The 19,575-nt window shown below is 35.2% G+C and overlaps 1 protein-coding gene across 4 annotated transcripts in view; it reads right to left on the bottom strand.

Moving 5' to 3' along the window:
* The window catches only part of USO1 (USO1 vesicle transport factor), a 76,470-nt gene that overhangs the window by 25,909 nt on the left and 30,986 nt on the right, over window positions 1-19,575 (bottom strand). For all 4 annotated transcript variants that reach the window (XM_055434822.2, XM_055434824.2, XM_055434823.2 and 1 more), the window contains 5 exons: window positions 11,122-11,222; window positions 10,616-10,718; window positions 10,225-10,280; window positions 7,537-7,657; window positions 2,304-2,482 (listed from right to left, as the gene is read on the bottom strand). In XM_055434822.2, coding sequence (XP_055290797.2) covers window positions 2,304-2,482; window positions 7,537-7,657; window positions 10,225-10,280; window positions 10,616-10,718; window positions 11,122-11,222 — 560 coding nt within the window. The remainder of the gene's footprint in view (window positions 1-2,303; window positions 2,483-7,536; window positions 7,658-10,224; window positions 10,281-10,615; window positions 10,719-11,121; window positions 11,223-19,575) is intronic.

Here is a 19,575-nt window from a genome sequence, read left to right as displayed (position 1 = left end):
CTAGATAACAAAGAAGTAGGAGGGATGGTTGAAGAAAGAGGTAATACTTATAATGATAAGAAAATAAGTGAAGAACTAATAGTAATATTCAAATACATTACAAATATGCAAAGTATCACAATAAATTGATATGTATTTTCCCAGAGGGAATGACTAGGGGATGTTTGTAGATGTTATATCCAGGCAGATTTTGACTCATTATATAGATTAAGCTTTTTATAATTAGAACTATCCAACAACAAAAAGGAGTCTCTCATTAGGTAATGAGTTTTCTGAGAGTCAATGGCAGGATCGATCCAAAAAAATGGAATAGAAGGGATTCCTACAGGTAGAAATAGTCATGAAACTATCATTCCAGGAAAAAATTTAAATGTTTCACAACTAAAAAAATTTCAAAAAGAGGCTTTCTTCAAATTTAATTTGCGAAATTTAAATGAACGATCCTCAAGTGGATCAATTTCAATTTTTAGTGGCTTAGAATTCCATCATAATTATAACTGGGATGATGAATAATTCCAGTTAGGACGTATATATCCAAAAAGGATTGTTTATCACCATTTACAATGCATTTTCATTTGTTATATAACAGAGAACTTGAAATATAAGCAACCCTAAATATAAGCAATAAAAATATCAAGAAAGAGCCTTCTAATAGTTTGAAAAGCAGGAGATAACCTGTGGCCTGTGAAGCTATGAAATACATCAACTACTACGTCTTTGAATGGAGACTACATTACAGTGAATTAAGCTCAGTTTCTTTATTTTGAAGTTTATGTTCTTCAATAACTACTATCTAGTGTACTCACTTTCTAGAAGAATACTTAAAGAACTAACTTACTTCCATATATAACTAGAATACTGTTTTTCTGTTTATATGCAGCATTCTATTCTAAATTGTTTTTGGTAAAATAGTGCTTTACATTTTAACAAGTGACTTTCTCATTAACAATTACTTTTTGCAAAAGTTAATTCTTTAGGTAGTACCCTAAACTATAAAACATGAGTAAGCTCCTCAAGCAGTTTAGATTTTCACTCTGGAAGAAAATATATATGTAACTGCTACATCATGAGAACCCTTCATTTTCTCTAACCACATTTTGAAAATCATTTTTCTAGAGAAATTTCCTTTGTTAAGAAGGCAGTGTTGAGCAAAGATATCAACTTTACCACTGGAACACTATTTCTGAAACATTAAAAACTAACAGCCTTGAAATGTGTGATACTGAAATGTAAAAACAGAAACAACGAAGTTGGGAATATCAATAGAGTCTGCCCATGTTCTCCTGTAAAATATTTCCCTAACAGTTTTTAAGGCATATTCTAAATAGGTTAATTATAGTTTATTATCCAAACTGGGACACTTCTGAAGTGAAAGAGGACACGATTAATAATTACAAAATGAATAGTGACCTGGTAAACTGGGGCATATGGTCACCCTAATTATCAATCAACCCTATGTGGGAAACTCCCAGAGAAGGCAACAATATGCAGATTTTAATTACCAGTCTGATTAACCACCTAGTTCTGAGGAACACAACTTTAGAAACAGAGGGACATTCAAAGACCCACAAGAATCACTAGAAAGTAAGTTAGGAAACTGGTATAAACTTAAGGGTTTGGAGAAGGGGGATTCAATAAAGGGATAAATAAGTAAAATACTTAAAAAATGTCAAAATTTTCTGATTCAGAATTCATTTGGGATGCTACTGTCTTCACTTTTACTATCCATCACCACCAAGCTTTCACCACAGAGCTTAAATGAAATTCATGTGACTTGTTAATTTAATTTGTATTAAACATTAAACTCAAGATTATTAATTTTTGAGGGCAGGGACATCGTCATCCAATTCCAAGCATCCAGTGTCTGGCTCTCAGTAAATGTTTACTGAATGAATTTCTATGCTGAACTTAATATTCTGAATACTAAAATTTATGATATTAAACCTTAAATGAAGAAAGCAGATTTAAAAAATTCAATTCAACAGCTAACTTATTATTTTCTAGTGTAAAACCTATCAGGAAACTATATGTTTGGATGTGCTTTAAAATAACCCAACAGGGCAAGAGAGGGGAATAAAAAATGAAACAGTACTGTCAGATGTTAACAGTTGTTGAAACAAAGTGTATGTGTGGGAGGAAGGAAATCTCTATCTCTGAATGTAACTGCAAATCTCCATATCAGAACATTCTTACTTTTTTTTAAAGCCCACCTGAAACCAATTCAACATCCTGGATTGACCAGGACTGTTTTTGATAAAGGACTGTTGTCAAAATTATCACATTTATGTCTGAGGACAGTGTACCTGTAGCATTAGGTGCAGATTAGTCACTTTCTGTGCAGACCAGCCAGAATTTTCATCTCCAACTTCAAACCAAGGTTTCATACGCTGAATATATGAGCCTTCTTTAAAAAAATTTTGATTGGAATTGTTGTTTTTTAACAAGTTTTGGAGCAGAATCAGACAATCTTCCACTACTATACCTGGGGAAAGAATATAAAAAACAGGAATGTGAAGAGTGATAGAACCTGAAGGAAAACTCAATCCCCAAACATTTTTTAAAAACAAAAATCTCCATGCGCAGCCTCTCCTCAGCATGCACAGCAGTGAGCCTGTTCTTCCTCAGGTCCCCCAGGGATCTCCTGACTTCTCTTTTTGATTCGCCACTCATCTCAATAACTCACACAGTTTCTTCACATTCAGCTTACACATCATTCCTTCAGGAATGATTAGTAAGATCCAATGACTAGGTTAGGATCACCAGCCATATGCTCTCACAGTAGCCTGCTCCTTTTATTATTATGTAGCATCTGTCTTCTCCATTAGCTTATAATTCATGAAGACAGGAATTTGTGACTGTCCTACTCACCTCTGTATCCTCAGCAGATATAGAGATAAGACATCAGCCATATACAAGGGAAAGTGAAAGTGAAAGTTGCTCAGTCGGGTTTGACTCTTTGCGATCCCATGGACTATACAGTCCATGGAATTCTCCAGGCCAGAATACTGGAGTGGGTAGCCTTTCCCTTCTCCAGGGGATCTTTCCAACCCAGGGATTGAACCCAGGTCTCCCGCATTGGATTCTTTCCCGCATTGGTGGATTCTTTGCCAGCTGAGCCACAAGGGAAGCCCCATATACAAGGTAGGTCACTACTAAATATTTGTTAAATGAATCAATTATTGTAATCTCTAAGAAGCACTTGACATTGTTGTCTCAATGTCTCTTCCTTGAAACTTCCTCTTCTCTTGGTTTCTAAAACACTAATTACTCCCTCCCTGGTTTTCCTTACAGATGTCTGGTCACTCCTCAGGCTTCCTAGGCAAAGAGCTCTGTTTCCTCTGCAAAGCCTATGACGAAGGCTGGATGCTTATTGTGAGTAGGTTCCTCTGTGTATATACCCACACTTCTGTGTCTACTACTTGAGCTGCATGATTATAAGAATTAATTGCTTTTTAAAAAATTAAGACTATTTTTTTAGAGCATCTTCAGGTTTAAAGAAAATCTGAGCAACAAACACAGGGAACTCCCACACACTCTCTCCCTGCCAGTGTCTACTGCTCTTACTATTTAGCATTAGCGTGAGGTACATTTGTTAGACTGATGAATGAATACTGATACACTATTAACTCATGGTCATAGTTTACAGTAGGGCTCATTCTTTGTAAGTTCTACAGGTTTCAACACATGTATTAATTTTATGTACCCACCATTACAGTGTCACATAGAATAGATTCACTGCTCTAAAAATCCTGTGACCCACCTATTCATTCCTCTTTCTTTTCTTCAAGACTCACTCATGATAAAAACTCTTAGCAAAAATCAGAGTAAAAGGTGAAATATCAACATTCTCATTAAAGTCAGCAATTATTCTAACACTGTATTAAAGATTCTAGTGGGCTTCCCTGGTGGCTCAGATGGTAAAGAATCTGCCTTCAATGCGGGAGACCTGGGTTCGATCCCTGGGACAGGAAGATCCTCTGGAGAATGAAACAGCAACCCACTCCAGGATTCTTGCCTAGAGAATCCCAAGAACAGAGGAACCTGGCAGGCTATAGTCAACGGGGTCACAAGAGTTGGACACCACTTAGTGACTAAACCACCACCAAAGATCCTAGTCTGTGCGATGAGACAAAGAGGACAAGAAAACTGGTATAAGAAATGAAAGAAAGAAAAAAGGATTACACTGTTTGTAGAAGATGTCATATCTACACAGAAAGTCCGATGAGAACTAATGATTTAATAAGATAATTGGATACAAAAATCAATATATAAAAAATCAAATAGTTACCATTTGAAAATGTAATTGAAAAGAAAGATTTCATTCATATGTAACAAAAAGTATAAGATACCCAGGAATGAATCTAATAAAAAAAGGTATACAACTCTTGTGTTTAAAATTATAAACATTAGGAAGACTTGAATACATTAAAAGATATACCTGGGTTCATGGAGAGAAAAAAAATCAATGATGATTCTGTTTAATCTTTACACTCTCTATATTTTCAATAAACATCCCAACTGGGATTTTCAGATAACTTGAATAGATATTAAGTTTCACTTAAATGAAGAATAAAGAAAACAGACACTAAGACAAACTATGAAGAGGGCCAAGATAGGAAATTCTTTCAATATTCTAATAGATTATTTTGAAGCTTTAGTAATTAAGAAAGTATGGTTTAGTGTAGAACTAGACAAACACTAGTGAAATAGAACAGAGAACTCAGAAACAGACCTTCACATGTATGAAATTTGATCACAAATCTTATACCATCATTCGAAAGAAAATTCCTATGAATTAAATGCAAAAGACAAGTTTTTAAAGCCTTTAGTACAAGAAAGTGATGGAAACTCCCTTTATGACCATGAGATAGAGAAAGATTTCTTAAACAAAACCCAAAAGCATAAACTATAAAAAAATCTAACACGTGATTATATTAAAATTTTAAACTTTAATAGAAACACTATAAACAGACTAAGAGAAGATAACTAAAACATGTGTAATCAACAAATGATTAGTGTCCAGAATATACAAGAGCTTCCAAGTAATCAACTGGAAATGGAAAAATGATCTTACATAAAAACGGGCAAGAAGGTAATTCAGAGGGTTCACGGATACACAAAAATAGACAGTGACTATACTAAGATCATGGCAATCAGTTCCATCACTTCATGGTGTATAGACGGGGAGAAAGTGGAAACAGTGATGGACTTTATTTTCTTGGGCTCCAAAATCACTGCAGATGGTGACTGCAGCCACGAAATTAAAAGATGTTTGCTCCTTGGAAGAAAAGCTCTGACAAACCTAGACAGCATATTAAAAAGCATATAGTCAAAGCTATGGTTTTTCCAGTAATCATGTACGGATGTGAGAGTTGGACCATAAAAAATGCTCAGCGCCAAAGAATTGATGCTTTCAAACTGTGGTGCTGGAAAAGATTCTCAGAAGTCCCATGGACTGAAAGGTGATCAAACTAGTCAATTCTAAAGGAAATCAACCCTGAATACTCATTGGAAGAACTAAGCAAAAGCTCCAATACTTTGGCCACCTGATGTAAAGAGCTGACTCGTAGGAAAAGACCCTGATGCTGGGAAAGACTGAGGGCAGGAGAAGGGGTGACAGAGGATGAGATGGTTGGACGCATCAACTCAACAAACACGAGTTTGAGCAAACTCTGGGAGACAGTGAAAGACAAGAAGCCTGGCATGCTGCAGTCCATGGGGTCGCAGAGTCGGACATAACAGTGACTGAACAACAACATACCCATGAAAATATGCTTAACCTCATTATTAACTTAAGTAATGAAATAAAATCTCAGTAAGATAACTCACTCTCTTTGCATGTGTGCTCAGTCCGTGTCTGACTCTTTGCAACCCTGTGGACCACAGCCCACCAGGCTTCTCTATCTGTGGGAGAGAATACTGGAGTGGGTTGCCACTTCCTTCTCCAGGGAATCTGTGTCTCCTGCATTACAGGTGGATTCTTTACTCACTGAACCACTGGGGAAGCCCTAAGTAACTCATCCAATCTTTTCTGCTTATCTAATTTTGTTTCATCTATATTCTAATGACTCAAATCTTTATCGCCAGTGTGGCCCTGCCCTCCAGATTAGTAAACCTACTAATCTCAACCATACTATCATACTTGCCAACTTCAGTTCAGTGAATGCAAATATACCCATTTTTCTCCTCTGACTCTGGTGTTAGGTTTTTTCAATCAATTTCCCACTAAAAATATCTAAAAATGCTGAACTAACAAAAAAAGTCCAACAGCAATGAAGTGACAGTACAGCAGGCTAAAACTGACAAGAAAATGGGTATCTACACAGCTAGATAAGTACAAAAGTACCTTTTAGCTGGCAGTACATTTCTCGATTTTGATAAATCTAAACTTTTCATTTTGACAGTCTCATTGGGACAGAAGGAAAATAAATCAAAGCCAAGGGTATACAAAAGGTTGGCAAGGAATCTAACAGAAAACTCTTCACCTAATAAACCAAAACCTCAAAGGACATATCCCCAGGGGACATACAGTGAAAAGTTAACCAGTACTCATAGATTGGCCTGGGTTTGCATTGCCTGAATGGTCCAGGAAATATCAAGCCTTCAATCTGGAATAAGGTGTTCCCAGATAAACTGTAACCCCAGGGCTTGCCAGAGACAAACACATTTTCTATGCAAGAAATTACCTTCATCCTAGGATTCAAATTCCTGTAACTAATTCTCTTAAGTACGACACAAAACACAGTAAAAGAAAGCCATGTACACAAAAAACATTGTACCATGTGTAAAAACCAGTAGAGCAAAGTACCAGACCCACCAAGACTTAAAATACTAGGATTATCAGAGACCATAAAATAATTGTTTCTTACATTTAAAGAAATGAAAAGATAAACTGAAAGTATATGCAGAAAAAAGGAAGGTGTAAAAAACTACCTAGCAAATTTGCCAAAGTACCAGACAGAACTTATAGAAGAGAAAAATTTAAAACTCAATGATACATGCAAAAGCTGATCAAATACAGGTGAAGAGAGAACTGGTGAAACAGGAAACAGATCAGAAGAAATAATCCAGAAGAAAATCTGGAAAGATAAAAAACAGAAAACACAGAAGAGAAAGTACAATGGTAAGGTGAGACTCTAGTCAGATGACAGAGAACTGACTGAGTTTAGGAAGATTTCAAAAAACGTGACAAAGTAGTATTGGAAGAGATACAGCTGCGATTTCCAGAAATGAGGAGATACCAACAGATTCTGAAAGTCTAAGAAATATTAAGCAGGATAAATAAAGAGAAGTCCATACTCAACAAACCACAGAGGAAGAAAGAAAGACTATAAAGCATCCATCCTCCCACAGGAAAGCCTCTTTCAACATCTAACAAAACAACAAAAAAAGGCACACGTTCTTTCTCCCTTCAGAGAAAGTTAATTCAATTCCTTGAGAATTCAACAATTCAATTCCTTAACTTCCATTCCTGAGAAGTTAACAATTCAATGAGAGCAAAAGGAACCTTCTCAAATCAATCTCTTCATACTATACCTCCATCACTGTTCCCCTCCTCTGTAATAATGTCCAGTAGTCTCTCAAAGGCATTTTCAAAAGCAACAATTTTCTGGATTGCTCCATTGCTTCTTGTTAGAGCCTGTAGTAGTAAGACGCCCTTATGGAGAAGAAAGACAATGTTGAGTGGAATACAACTTTTTTAAGACTTATTTAAAGATTACTTTAAAAATCACAGAGATTTAGAAGTGGCAGTAATTTTACAAGTCCAACTCATTTGCTTTATAGACAGGGAAAAAAAGGATATAGAAGGTGAGCAATTTGCCTCCCAAAGCTATACAGATTTCAAAAGACAGACCCCCTGACTAGAATCCATGTCGAGCAATTCCTAATTCAGTTCTTTTTTTCACCATTCAATACAAATATACAACAATTCTTGCACATTCATCAGTCATTACATAGCTTTCACTGTGGTCTAAGAGAGCTGAACATGATTGTATCTATCTCAGTAATGCCTCTGTATGTAATACAATAGTAACAATAAGAAATTGTGAAATCAATAATATAAGTCAATAAACACTACCACATTCTAGCAGCGAAAGTTCAACTATTCTTATAATTATTCAGCCTGCAAATTCTCCAGATTTAATTCTAAAAGTTGACAGGTGAAAAAAATAAAAAGGATGAGAATTCATGTCTCATGAATAGCATGTCTAGTACAAAACAATTCTCTGTAGTCTTTACTTCTGATTTTTAGTTTTACTCAGTTCCTACTGAGCCAGATTTAGTTTATATATCTGCAACCACTTAATCATTCAAGAAAAACTCACTGTTAACCACTGCTGCTTATTTCACTATCGAACGAGACTTTCACAAGCTCACAGGGAGTCTAACAAACTGAGACTGAAGGTCTTTACCAACAGGCTCCCGAGAGATTTAAGCATGTCGGTAACTATCACCGAATGCAATGAGAAATATTAAAAAGAAAGAAAAGAAGGAAACGGAAGTTTGAAAAGAAGGAAACGGAAGTTTTAAAAGAAGGACGAAGACAGAAAAATTACAGAAGAGCGAGGGGAAGCAGTGTATTATTCCAGGCAGCCACATAGTGCCCCGAGTGACCACCAGGCATGCCAGTTAGCTTCTTCTGATTGCTATAGGGTATAATATGCTGTTTATTACGCAACGCTCAATAGTGAGTATGTGCAAAAAATTCAAATGGATTTGTTAAACCAAAGGAAGGATGGCTGTAAAACTCCAAAATCTAATAAACATTATAGCAAAAATATAACTTAATCCCTAACTGTAAAATTAATGAAAACCAACATAAATAGAGAATCATTTTATCTGTCTCAAATAAAAACAGGAAAAAAGGTTAGGAGCAGGAAAAAAGAAAAACAGTAAATAGTTAGAAATGCTATATTTAAAAACCAAGATAACGCAGTTATATACACACACAAATTATATCTGAAAATGAAAATAAATGATAATAATACTATAACGATACAGGAAGAGAGAATTTATTTATTAATTGGTTTGTATGTATGTAATAATTCTTTATTAATTGGTCTGTATCTTATTTGAACTGAGGATCAAGAAAGGAGCAGAACAAATTCGGGTTTAAGACACATAGTAGTATTTTAGTCAAGAAAAGACACTCAAAATTCCTAATAGGTACACAATTCTTAAAAGAATATTAAGGAATAAAAAAATGTCCTCAGAAACCAATACATTTTAAAGCAATTTTCCTCCAATTAAAAAAAAAATAAAAAAAAAAAGCCCTTCTCATGAGTTTCATTACTATATTATTTCATCACTTATAATACTGCATTCACATACATACTACAAAGTTTTAAATACAAAACTAAAAATACTGCCAATGTGGATAAGAAGTCAAGAGCATTTCAGTTTTGTCTTTGATTTGCCATGAACCAGTTGTGAGACCAAGAACAACTCAAATGGTATTCACTAGCACTTAAGATGGGGAAGGCACAAGGCCGGATGCCACAAATAAAAAGATGAATAAGACATCCCTCACAAAGAACAAGTCACTTGGTTTCTGTGCATCCTGGGCCACTGTATAAATATGGAGACTAAATCAGTTTGATTCTAAAGTTTAAAGATTTTTCCAATTGCCATCTAAAGTATTATGGTTTTGGTCACGTTGTAGATAACAGAAAAAAATGGTCAAGCAGCAAAACAGGATTGCATCAAAACAAAACAGTACTGGTCAATATAAAATACTCAAATGTATATGCAAATATTAAAGTAAATCAGAATGAAGAATTAACAACTCCAGAGCAAATCATGTGAGTTAACTAGAGATTACAAGGAAAATCCTTTGAAATATATTCAATCAATTAAGGGTGGAGAGTTCAAATGCAGCACTTTGTTAAATTTATGCAGTTCAATGTCTAGGGATGTTTCCTGTACTCTCTCTGGAGGCACAGTCTGGGATCAGTACAATCTTTCATAAAAAGATGGAAGAAATCCTAAACTTATAGAAGGCATAAATTCGAATAACAAAATCATTTGTCTAACCAAAATACTGAATAGGCAGAAAACAAAGAAATAATGGGGCCTTGTATATAATTTTAAAAGGTCTGAACCATTAACCCAATTTTCCAAATCTAATCTCTTATAACTCTGAAAAAGGTTCAACAAAGATTTCGTTTGCAAAAGAGAATAAAAGCTGCATATTCTTAGGCTTTTAAAAAAAATTTAACTTACATCATTACGTATAACTTCCCTGGAATCTGCTAATAAGTCCATCAATCTTGAAACACCTAGAACATATAACCATGTGTAAAACACTGGCAGATCAAAAATACCAATAGTGATTCAAATTATAAACAATTTATTAACACATCATTTCAGTTATAAAAGTGATCCCTATTTCTATTTTCTTGTTGTTTTATTTTTGTTTGTTTTTTATGATTCGCACTTAAAAAAAATTTTTTTTTGGCCTTGTCATGAGGCATGTGGGATCTTGGATCCCCGACCAGGGATAGAACCCACACCCCTTGCATTCAAAGTGCAGAGTCTTAACCACTAGACTGCCAGAGAAGTCTGTGACCCTCACTTTTAAATCAAAATAATATAAGGAAGATGAGTCACTTACCCATGGGACTGACTAAAATAATTTGCTGCACCTGAGGCCCTAGTTGTTTTAATAGAGAAGTAAGAAGCTTCACGCCAGGCCAGCGGACATGGAAATCAAACTCCTATAAGAATTCAAAATATTTAACATTTGTAATTCGTATTTTCAAGAAAAACTTTTTTTTCAATTAGTAGTATGGTACCAAAAACTATAAGCAAACAAAGAGAGTTTAGCAAACTTTAAAAAAGTAATTTAAGAAATAAAAAGAAAGGTTATAAATGATCAAACTGATTAAACTGTTACTGACTAGATATAATTATACTTTGTAAAAATGGAAATAAGCAGACAGTATTTGAAGAGATTATATAGGTCTTAAAACAAACGTGAATCTCTTGCAATGATACAACAAATTTCACTATCTTAAAAAGGAACGTATGCATTGCTTCCTCAATAACACCCAAAAAGACAACAAAAGAAGCACAAAAAGAAGGGCAACAAAAGGGCAAAAAAAGAAGTTCTTTACTTACCTCCAATAAAGATAAGAGAAGAGTGACATTTTCTTGCTGCTTAATGAAAATTTCTGTAAACTGGCTTCCCAAATCCTCACTCTGTCTTGTGGAGTTTTCTTCTGTAAAATTCAAAGATAAAGTACTGAACATGATGCTTTATTATTTTAAAGTATCTGTTTTGTTGAAAAAGCTAAGCAGAAACGATAATTTTCTTGGAACAGTGTGGCTGGAAGTGGTATCACGATTATGCTGGAAGGACATATCCTTAAAATTACTTTCAGTGTCATTTAAAGAAATTTTTATTCTTTAAATGTTTATGACATTCAAAGAAAATATATTTAGATCTCCACATTTTCTCAAGGTCATTTTTAGGTTAAACTTCTAGCTAGAGTACAAGGGAACTTACTGGGGCAATGGAAATATTCTATCTCAAACGTGATACTGGTTACACTACTATATACATTTGCCCAAACACACAGGACTATACAACCCCTAAGAATAAATTTTAATGTATGTAAATTATACTCCCAAATCCCCTCCCCGCAAAAGATTACTTATCACATAGTCCTTGCTGACTCTTAGTCTCTTAGTGTTATTGAGTTAAATAATTCAATTTTAAAGTTAAATCGATCATCTAAAGATTCTTCAGTATCTTTTTCAAAAAAATTAACATATACATCCTATAAAGTTATTTGGCAGTAAAACCAGAATTTGCATGCAATTTTTCATTCATTTTTTAAAAGATTTTATATTTGTCCTTAAGATTTAATTCTTAAGGTCACTAAAAACTGAAGCAACAATTGCCAAAGCAAATTAGCATTTGAAATCTGCCTACACTATAAATGCAATATAGAGATGGCAAATACACTACTCTCATCCCCTCACCTATTCCAGACACAGCTAGCTATTCCTTTTCCACATATTGCTCCAGGCAGTGACTATAAACAAGGAAGTTGGCAGTCAAGATCAAACATATTTATTATCCTTCAAATTGTTCTTTTTTCAAATGTTAGGTTTTAATATTAATATACTTTAGAAATAGAAAAAACACAGCAGACCAAAAAAGCAAGACAATCCAACAATGACAGTGATAATCTTTTAATTATTTGAAGAGAAAAGAAAAAGAAGAGACCAAAGTAGAAAACAAAAGTTTTCATATTCTAAGTTATTAATATAACCTTATTTTCTACAATATTGATTAATATGCTGGGTTCATCCTTCAGAAATCCTAAGAAATATTTCTTTTATCATCTTTTTTTATCAGTAGAAGAATTCACTGTTTCTGAACCTTAAAACTGTATTACTTACAATGTACTCTACTTTGGAAAGGACTAGTCTGGCTGTGCTGAGAAGATGCCAAGGGAAAGAGGGAAATAATAGGCAGTTCAATTAGCAGGTAACAATCAAGGTAAGCAGTGAAGGTGGAAAATAGAAGGAATCTATGGAATCTACCAAAAATCTATTAGAAAGTGAGTTTAGCAAAGTTTCTGAATAAAACGCCAATATACAAAATTAATGGCATTTCTATATACTGATGATAAAAAATTAGAAATTCAAATTTTAAAATAGCACCAGTTAAGAGTGCCAGAAAGTGAAGGTGAAAATAGAAGGAACAGGATTTGTTGGCATATTCCTTAGAGGAGTGTGAGAAGAGCAGAAAAATAAAAGGAAGAGTGATTCTAAGGTTTCAGCCTGAAGAAGTGGAAGGATGGCACTGCCACTTACTGAAGACTGCAAACACTGGAAGAAGCAAGCTGAGAGTATATAGAGAACCAGAGGTTTAGTTCTGAATGTGTTCAGTTTGAGGCACATAAAAACTTGAGTGGGGTTATCAATCAAGTGTATAAACAAAAGCATAACTGTCAGTGGACAGGTTTGGGTTGGACATATATATTAGAATGGTAAACAGGAAAATGACATTTATAGTCATAAGACTGGATGATAAAGGGCATCTACAAAAAACATAGCTAACATCAAAACTTAATGGTAAAAGATTGAATGATTTTCACTTAAGATGGGGAAAAAGGAAAGAAAATCCACTTGCACCAATTCTAATCAACATCATACGGGAGTTCTTAGTGTCACAGGGCAGAAAAAGAAAAAACGGTGTATGGGCTGAAAAGAAAGAAGTGAATTATATTTACAAATTACATGCTATGTAGAAAATCCTATGCAATCTACAAAAAATCTACTAGAGAGTTAGTTCAGCAAAGTTTCTGAATAAAACGCCAATATACAAAATTAATGGCATTTCTATATACTGATGATAAAAAATTAGAAATTCAAATTTAAAAAACAGTACCAATTAAGAGTGCCAGCAAGTATTAACGACTTAGGGGTAAATCTGATAAAGGGTGTATAAAATCTATATACATTTAGAACTCCAAAATGGTGATGAGAAAAATTAAGATTTAAATAATATACATACTGCGTTCCTGTATTATTGTTGTTGTTATTTAGTTGCTAAGTCATCTCTGACTCTCTTGCGACCCCATGGACTGTAGCCCACCAGGTTCCTCTGTCCATGGGATTTCCTAGGCGAGAACACTGGAATGGGTTGCCATTTCCTTCTACAGGGGATCCTCCCAATCCAGCATCTTCTGCATTTGCAGGCGGATTCTTTATCAATAAGCCACCAGGGAAGAGCTTTTGTATTAGAAGGCTCAAAATTGTTAAAATATCAGTTTACTCTCATATCAATCTGCAGATTTAATGGAATCCCAATCAAAATATCAGTAAGCTTTTTTTTTTAGGTAGAAATTGACAAACTGATTCTAAAATTTACATGGGAATGTTAAGGACCAAAAAGAGCCAAAATAATTTTGAGAAAGAACAAAGCTGGAGGACTTACACTGGTAAAGATTTACTATAAAGATAGAGTAACCAACAGGGGCTTCCCAGGTGGTGCAGGGGTAAAGAATTCACCTGCCAATACAGAAGACACAGAGACGCAAGTTAGATCCCTGGGTCAAGAAGATCCCCTGGAGTAGGAAAGGGCAGCCCACTCCAGTATTTTTGCCTGGAACATTCCATGGACAGAGGAGCCTGGCGGGCTACAGTCCAGGGGGTTGCAAAGAGTTGGACATGACTAAGCATATACATACGCACAGTAACCAATACCATGTCATGCAGGCAACATGAAAGACATAGAGACCAACAGAATAGTAAGTCTAGAAACAGACCCATTGGTTCACAGACCTAATCACAAGAGTTAAAACTATAAAACTTTGAAAAGAAAATATAGGAGAAAATTTTAGTGATTTTAGGTTTGGTAAAGATTTCATAAATAGGAAACAAAAGGCCCAAATTATATAAGAAAAATAATCAACAGACTGGAATTAATGAAAATTAAAAATTTTGCTCTTCAAAATACAACGTTAGGAAAATAAAAAGGCAAGTCAAAGACTGGGAGAAAGTATTTGTGAAATATATATCACAAGGAATTTTATCTAGAATATATACAGAAATCTAACAAATTGAAATATAAGAAGACAATCGAGTAAAAAAAAAAAAAGAACAAGGGATCTGAATAAACAAGTACCAAAGAGAGTAAAAAGGGCTTCCCTAATAGCTCAGTTGGTAAAGAATCCACCTGCAACGCAGGAGACCCTGGTTCAATTCCTCGGTCAGGAAGATCCGCTGGAGAAGGGATAGGCTACCCACTCCAATATTCTTGGGCTTCCCTTATGGCTCAGCTGGTAAAAAATCCGCCAACAATGTGGGAGACCTGGGTTCGATCTCTGGGTTGGAAAGATCCCCTGGAGATGGGAAAGGCTATCCACTCCAGTATTTTGGCCTACAGAATTCCATGAACTGTATAGTTCATGGGGTCACAAAGAGTTGGACACAACTGAGCGACTTTCACTTCACTTCACAGACAGTATGTGGGTGGCAAATAATCATATGAAAACCTGTCAATATAATTATTTATTATGAAAATATAAATTAAAACTACCATGAGATACTGTTTCACATCTATCAGAACAGCTACAAGTTAAAAAGATAGAAAGTACTGGACAGTATGTGGAGGAAAAAGAATTCTTACACACTGCCAGTGGGAATATTAAATGGTACAACTACTTTGAAAAACAGTTTGGTTATTTCTTGTAAAAGTAAACATACACCTACTCTATCACTTAGCTAATCTATCCCTAGGTATATTTACTCAACAGAAATGAAAATATATGTCCACAAAAAGACTTGTACATAGAAGCTTCATGGGTAACAGCTAAAAACTTGGACAAACAGTCCAAATGCTCATCAACAAGGGAAGGGATTAACATATTGTTATATATTCATATAACAGCAATAAAGATGGATTAAACTATTGATATACACTATGAATGAAACTCAGAATAATTATGAAAAGAATTATGAAAGAAGTCAGACCAAAATAAACCAAAAAAAGAGTATATATTGTATGATCTTATTTACATAAAAATTCCAGAAAAACACAAATAATCTACAGTAATCCCAGATCTATGATTAGATGGGGCTTGGAGAGGGAACTGATTACAAACAAGCACAAAGAAACTTGGATATGTTCATTATTTTGGTGGTAGTGATGGTTTCATGGGTTTATACATATGTTGATATTCATCAAACTGTACATTTACACATCTATTATATTTCAATTATAATTCAATAAAGTTGTGTGTGGGAGGAAAAAATCTAATTGAAGACATCAAATATTTGAATATATATATATGGATATCAGTGGAGAGGTCTGGGTTGGACATATATATTTGAGAGGCAGGCATACAGACTGTACTTGAAGTCATAAGCCTAGATGAGACCACCGAAGGAAAAAATAGAGAAGGAAAGAAATCCATGCCCTGGGACATTCCAATGTTAAAAGACTGGCGACAAAAGAAAGAAAACAACAAAGGAGACAAAGAAAGAGTAGCCCAGTGAGACAGGAAGAAAATCAGGGAGACTGAGAAATGAATGAAGAAGTGTTTCAAGGAGAAAGGAGCAATTACCTGTCAAACACTATCTCTGAACTTGACTGAGAAAGTAGCACTGTTAACACAGGCAGAATTTCTTTATGAACAGAATGGATAGGGTGTGTGTTGTAGTCAGACACTTTTCTGAAAGGCAGTAAAGTGAAAAGAAAGCTCACCAAGGTTTTAAGTCAGACTGATTAAACCCATATTCATCCATTTAGTCACATTACTTTGGGCAAACAGCCCAACTGTATCAAGCTTCAGATTTCTTACTTGTAAAATGGGAACAGTTTTCTTTTACACAGGGTTTCCCTTAAGGATCTGAAGTGACTGAAACATCTAGCACAGTGTTTGGTGAATAGTAAGTGCTCAATAACAGTAACAACAACATGACCATCATCATCCCTAACACAGGATTTCTCAACCTTGGCACTACTGACAATGACATTGTTGTGCAATGCTCCCCAAGCATTGCAAGATGTTTAGCAGCACCCCTGGCCTTTGCCCACAAGATGCCAACTGCAATTCATTACAGTTCCTCAAGATGGGACAACCAGACATGTCTCCAGACGTTGACAAATGTCCTTCAGGTGGCAGGAGGGGCCGGACTGCCCTTAAGAACCATAGTCCTAAGATTTGTAACACACTATATATCTACATGCATTGATATTATCAAGTTTTCTTTTTTTTGGTCAGTTCCTTGACCAGGGATCCAATCTGGGCCCTTGATAGTGAAAGTGTGGAGTCCTAATCACTGGACCACCAGGGAATTCCCTCAAGTTTCAAAATTATACAGAACATAACAATCTTCTTTTAATGATTAAAAAAATTTTCAGATTCTTATAAGGTTACTATTAATGAGTACTACACCAAGATGCAAAAGATGTCTAAGAAAAAGTATAACCTGTGATATTCCCAGAAACATGCTTATCTGTAAACAAATTCTGTCACTGATATTTTACTTTATATCTTTCTCATAAAAGTTGTATCCAATCTACTAAAATAAGTAGTTACTTGAGTTCATGATTGATTGGATGCCAAATAAACTTGCTGGATTTTAACATTAGTAAACAATTTTTTCCCCTTTTAGTTCAATTTTTTAGATAATGGTGGCTTCAGAAGAATTGCCTAGGGAAGCGGTCATTATTTCCATTGAAATATTTCCATTATTTCAGGGAAAACAGGTAGAGGATGGCATGAAGGGATGAAAAAAACTTTATTTGAAAGCTATCATCATGTTATTGCATAATTATTATGTCAAGGGTATTAAATTAAAGGGGCAAAGGCTTGATGCAACAAAGGCCTAATAAAATCATAAGGAAATCTAATACTCAAACATAACTAGCATGGACTCAAGGGACAGTATCTATCACTGATCTGCTTAAAAGATTTCCTGCTGTTCCTTTGGGAGCAGATAAAATCCTGTGCCCTGATTATTCACACATCTCTGAAAGTAAAATTTTGCATGGTACATTGTGGTTTTCAATACTCAAAGCTGAATTTACCTATGGAGTTGGAAAAAAACTCAGACTAGGTAAGTAGCAGGAACTGCACTCCCTTTCCATTTAATTTGCAAGGTGATGTGATGATGGGAAGGGAGATAATAAAGAAACTGGAAAAGATACAAGAATTTGGAAGCTAATAAAACCTTTTGAAAATCTCCCTCTTTAGAACCAGCTATGAAAAAGAGCCCTGATTCCCATGGTATGGTAAATGCCCTTTATCCCATAAAATTTCACAAGGTTTGCTGGGCTAATGAGCCTATCTTGTTTTTAGCTACCCTGGAACCCTAACAGACCATGGCGATGTGGGGGATGGTACCAAGAACAAATACTCAGCCAAATTCTATAGATAAAAAAGCAAAGAAAACTGTGCAAAAAGTGGCCCACACATGTCAAAAGAAAAACTCTCCACATACATGAGAAATGTATGTTGAAAAGGCAAGTAGCTTAACTGTCTCCCCCTTAGAACTGTTTCCTTCTAAGAGAGTATTAATACTACTGTAGCAATGCAATGACCTAATTGTGATTCTTTGTAGGGTTACTTTACATTTGCATATGTTCATATTTATTACATGGGAGCACACTTGGGTATATAAGTAATAAAATAATGCTTTTGAAATATAATTTATTTTAAAATGGTTTTTATGAGTATTGTGAATATAGTAGAGAATATAAACTCAACTACAGGGACAAGACACTAATGTACTGGATGAAGCAGGCCAGGTGTAAGACTATAAGGAGGATGGAGACTGTGCTCATCTAAGGAAAGAAGCAATTCCTCAGCTCCAGCTGACTGCCGCCACGGGACAGTGCAGCCCAGGTGTCATCAGTCTTCAGATTTTTTAAAAAGAGCAGTTCAAAGTCTAAAAAGTGATATCAAAGTACCCCATTTTTAATGTTAGCGACGTATTTATTATTTAAAATACTAAGTGGTCAAACAACCTTGCATTTAAGAACAGACAATGCCCTTGGCCCCAAAGACTGTGACCTCTAGAGAAGGGTTCAAAATAAAAGTCAATGGAATTTGGGGGACTTCCCTGGTGCTCCAGTAGTTAGGAGTCCATGCCTCCACTGCAGGGTGCATGGGTTTGATATTTGCCCAGGGAACTAAGATCCCACATTCCACAAAGTATGGCCAAAAAAAGATTGACATTTGGGAGAATATTCAAACTTATAAGTTAATCTTATAAGGAAGGGAGGAAAACCATATATAGATTTGATGGATTCTTCCTATGAAATATTTTTATGTGGATAAATGCAAATAACTAAGCTGTGGGTTTAAGTGTTGGTTAGTACTTCTCAAAATGCAGGATTGTGTGGCATGTGTTAACAGGTATCTCATGAAAGCAAGCACAGGTACACAAATATATCTGGATTAAAAAAAACTGAATAGGCTCCTTTTGGCAGAATTCTCAATATTTACTAATGTAAATTTTGTGACATTTCAGAGGGAGATACAGTATGTTATGCTTAACTACAGATATCTTTTAATACAGAGAACTCTAGAACTTTTGTGCATACTTTAAGGAACACAAGTTTAATCCAAGAAAAAGTTTAATTTAGTGCAAGCATTTAGCACAAGCTAATAACTTAGCAAGAAGTAGATTTAATACTATACATGCAATTTATTCTGTAGCTATACTCTATAAAATACTATAGCTTCAGTTCAGTTCAGTTCAGTTCAGTCGCTCAGTCGTGTCCAACTCTCCGCGACCCCATGAATCACAGCACGCCAGGCCTCCCTGTCCATCACCAACTCCCGGAGTTCACTCAAACTCATGTCCACAGAGTCGGTGATGCCATCCAGCCATCTCATTCTCCGTCGTCCCCTTCTCCTCCCGCCCTCAACCTTTCCCAGCATCAGAGTCTTTTCCAGTGAGTCAACTCGTCGCATGAGGTGGCCAAAGTATTGCAGTTTCAGCTTTAGCATCAGTCCCTCCAATGAACATCCAGGATTGATCTCCTCTAGAATGGACTGGTTGGATCTCCTTGCAGCTTAGCAGTATATAATTAAGATCTATGTT

This window comes from Moschus berezovskii, chromosome 5 (assembly GCF_049115385.1).
Source record: "Moschus berezovskii isolate FMDL1 chromosome 5, NW_MosBer_1.0, whole genome shotgun sequence".
NCBI lineage: Eukaryota > Metazoa > Chordata > Mammalia > Artiodactyla > Moschidae > Moschus > Moschus berezovskii.
This window is presented reverse-complemented; position numbering and strand designations above follow the sequence as displayed.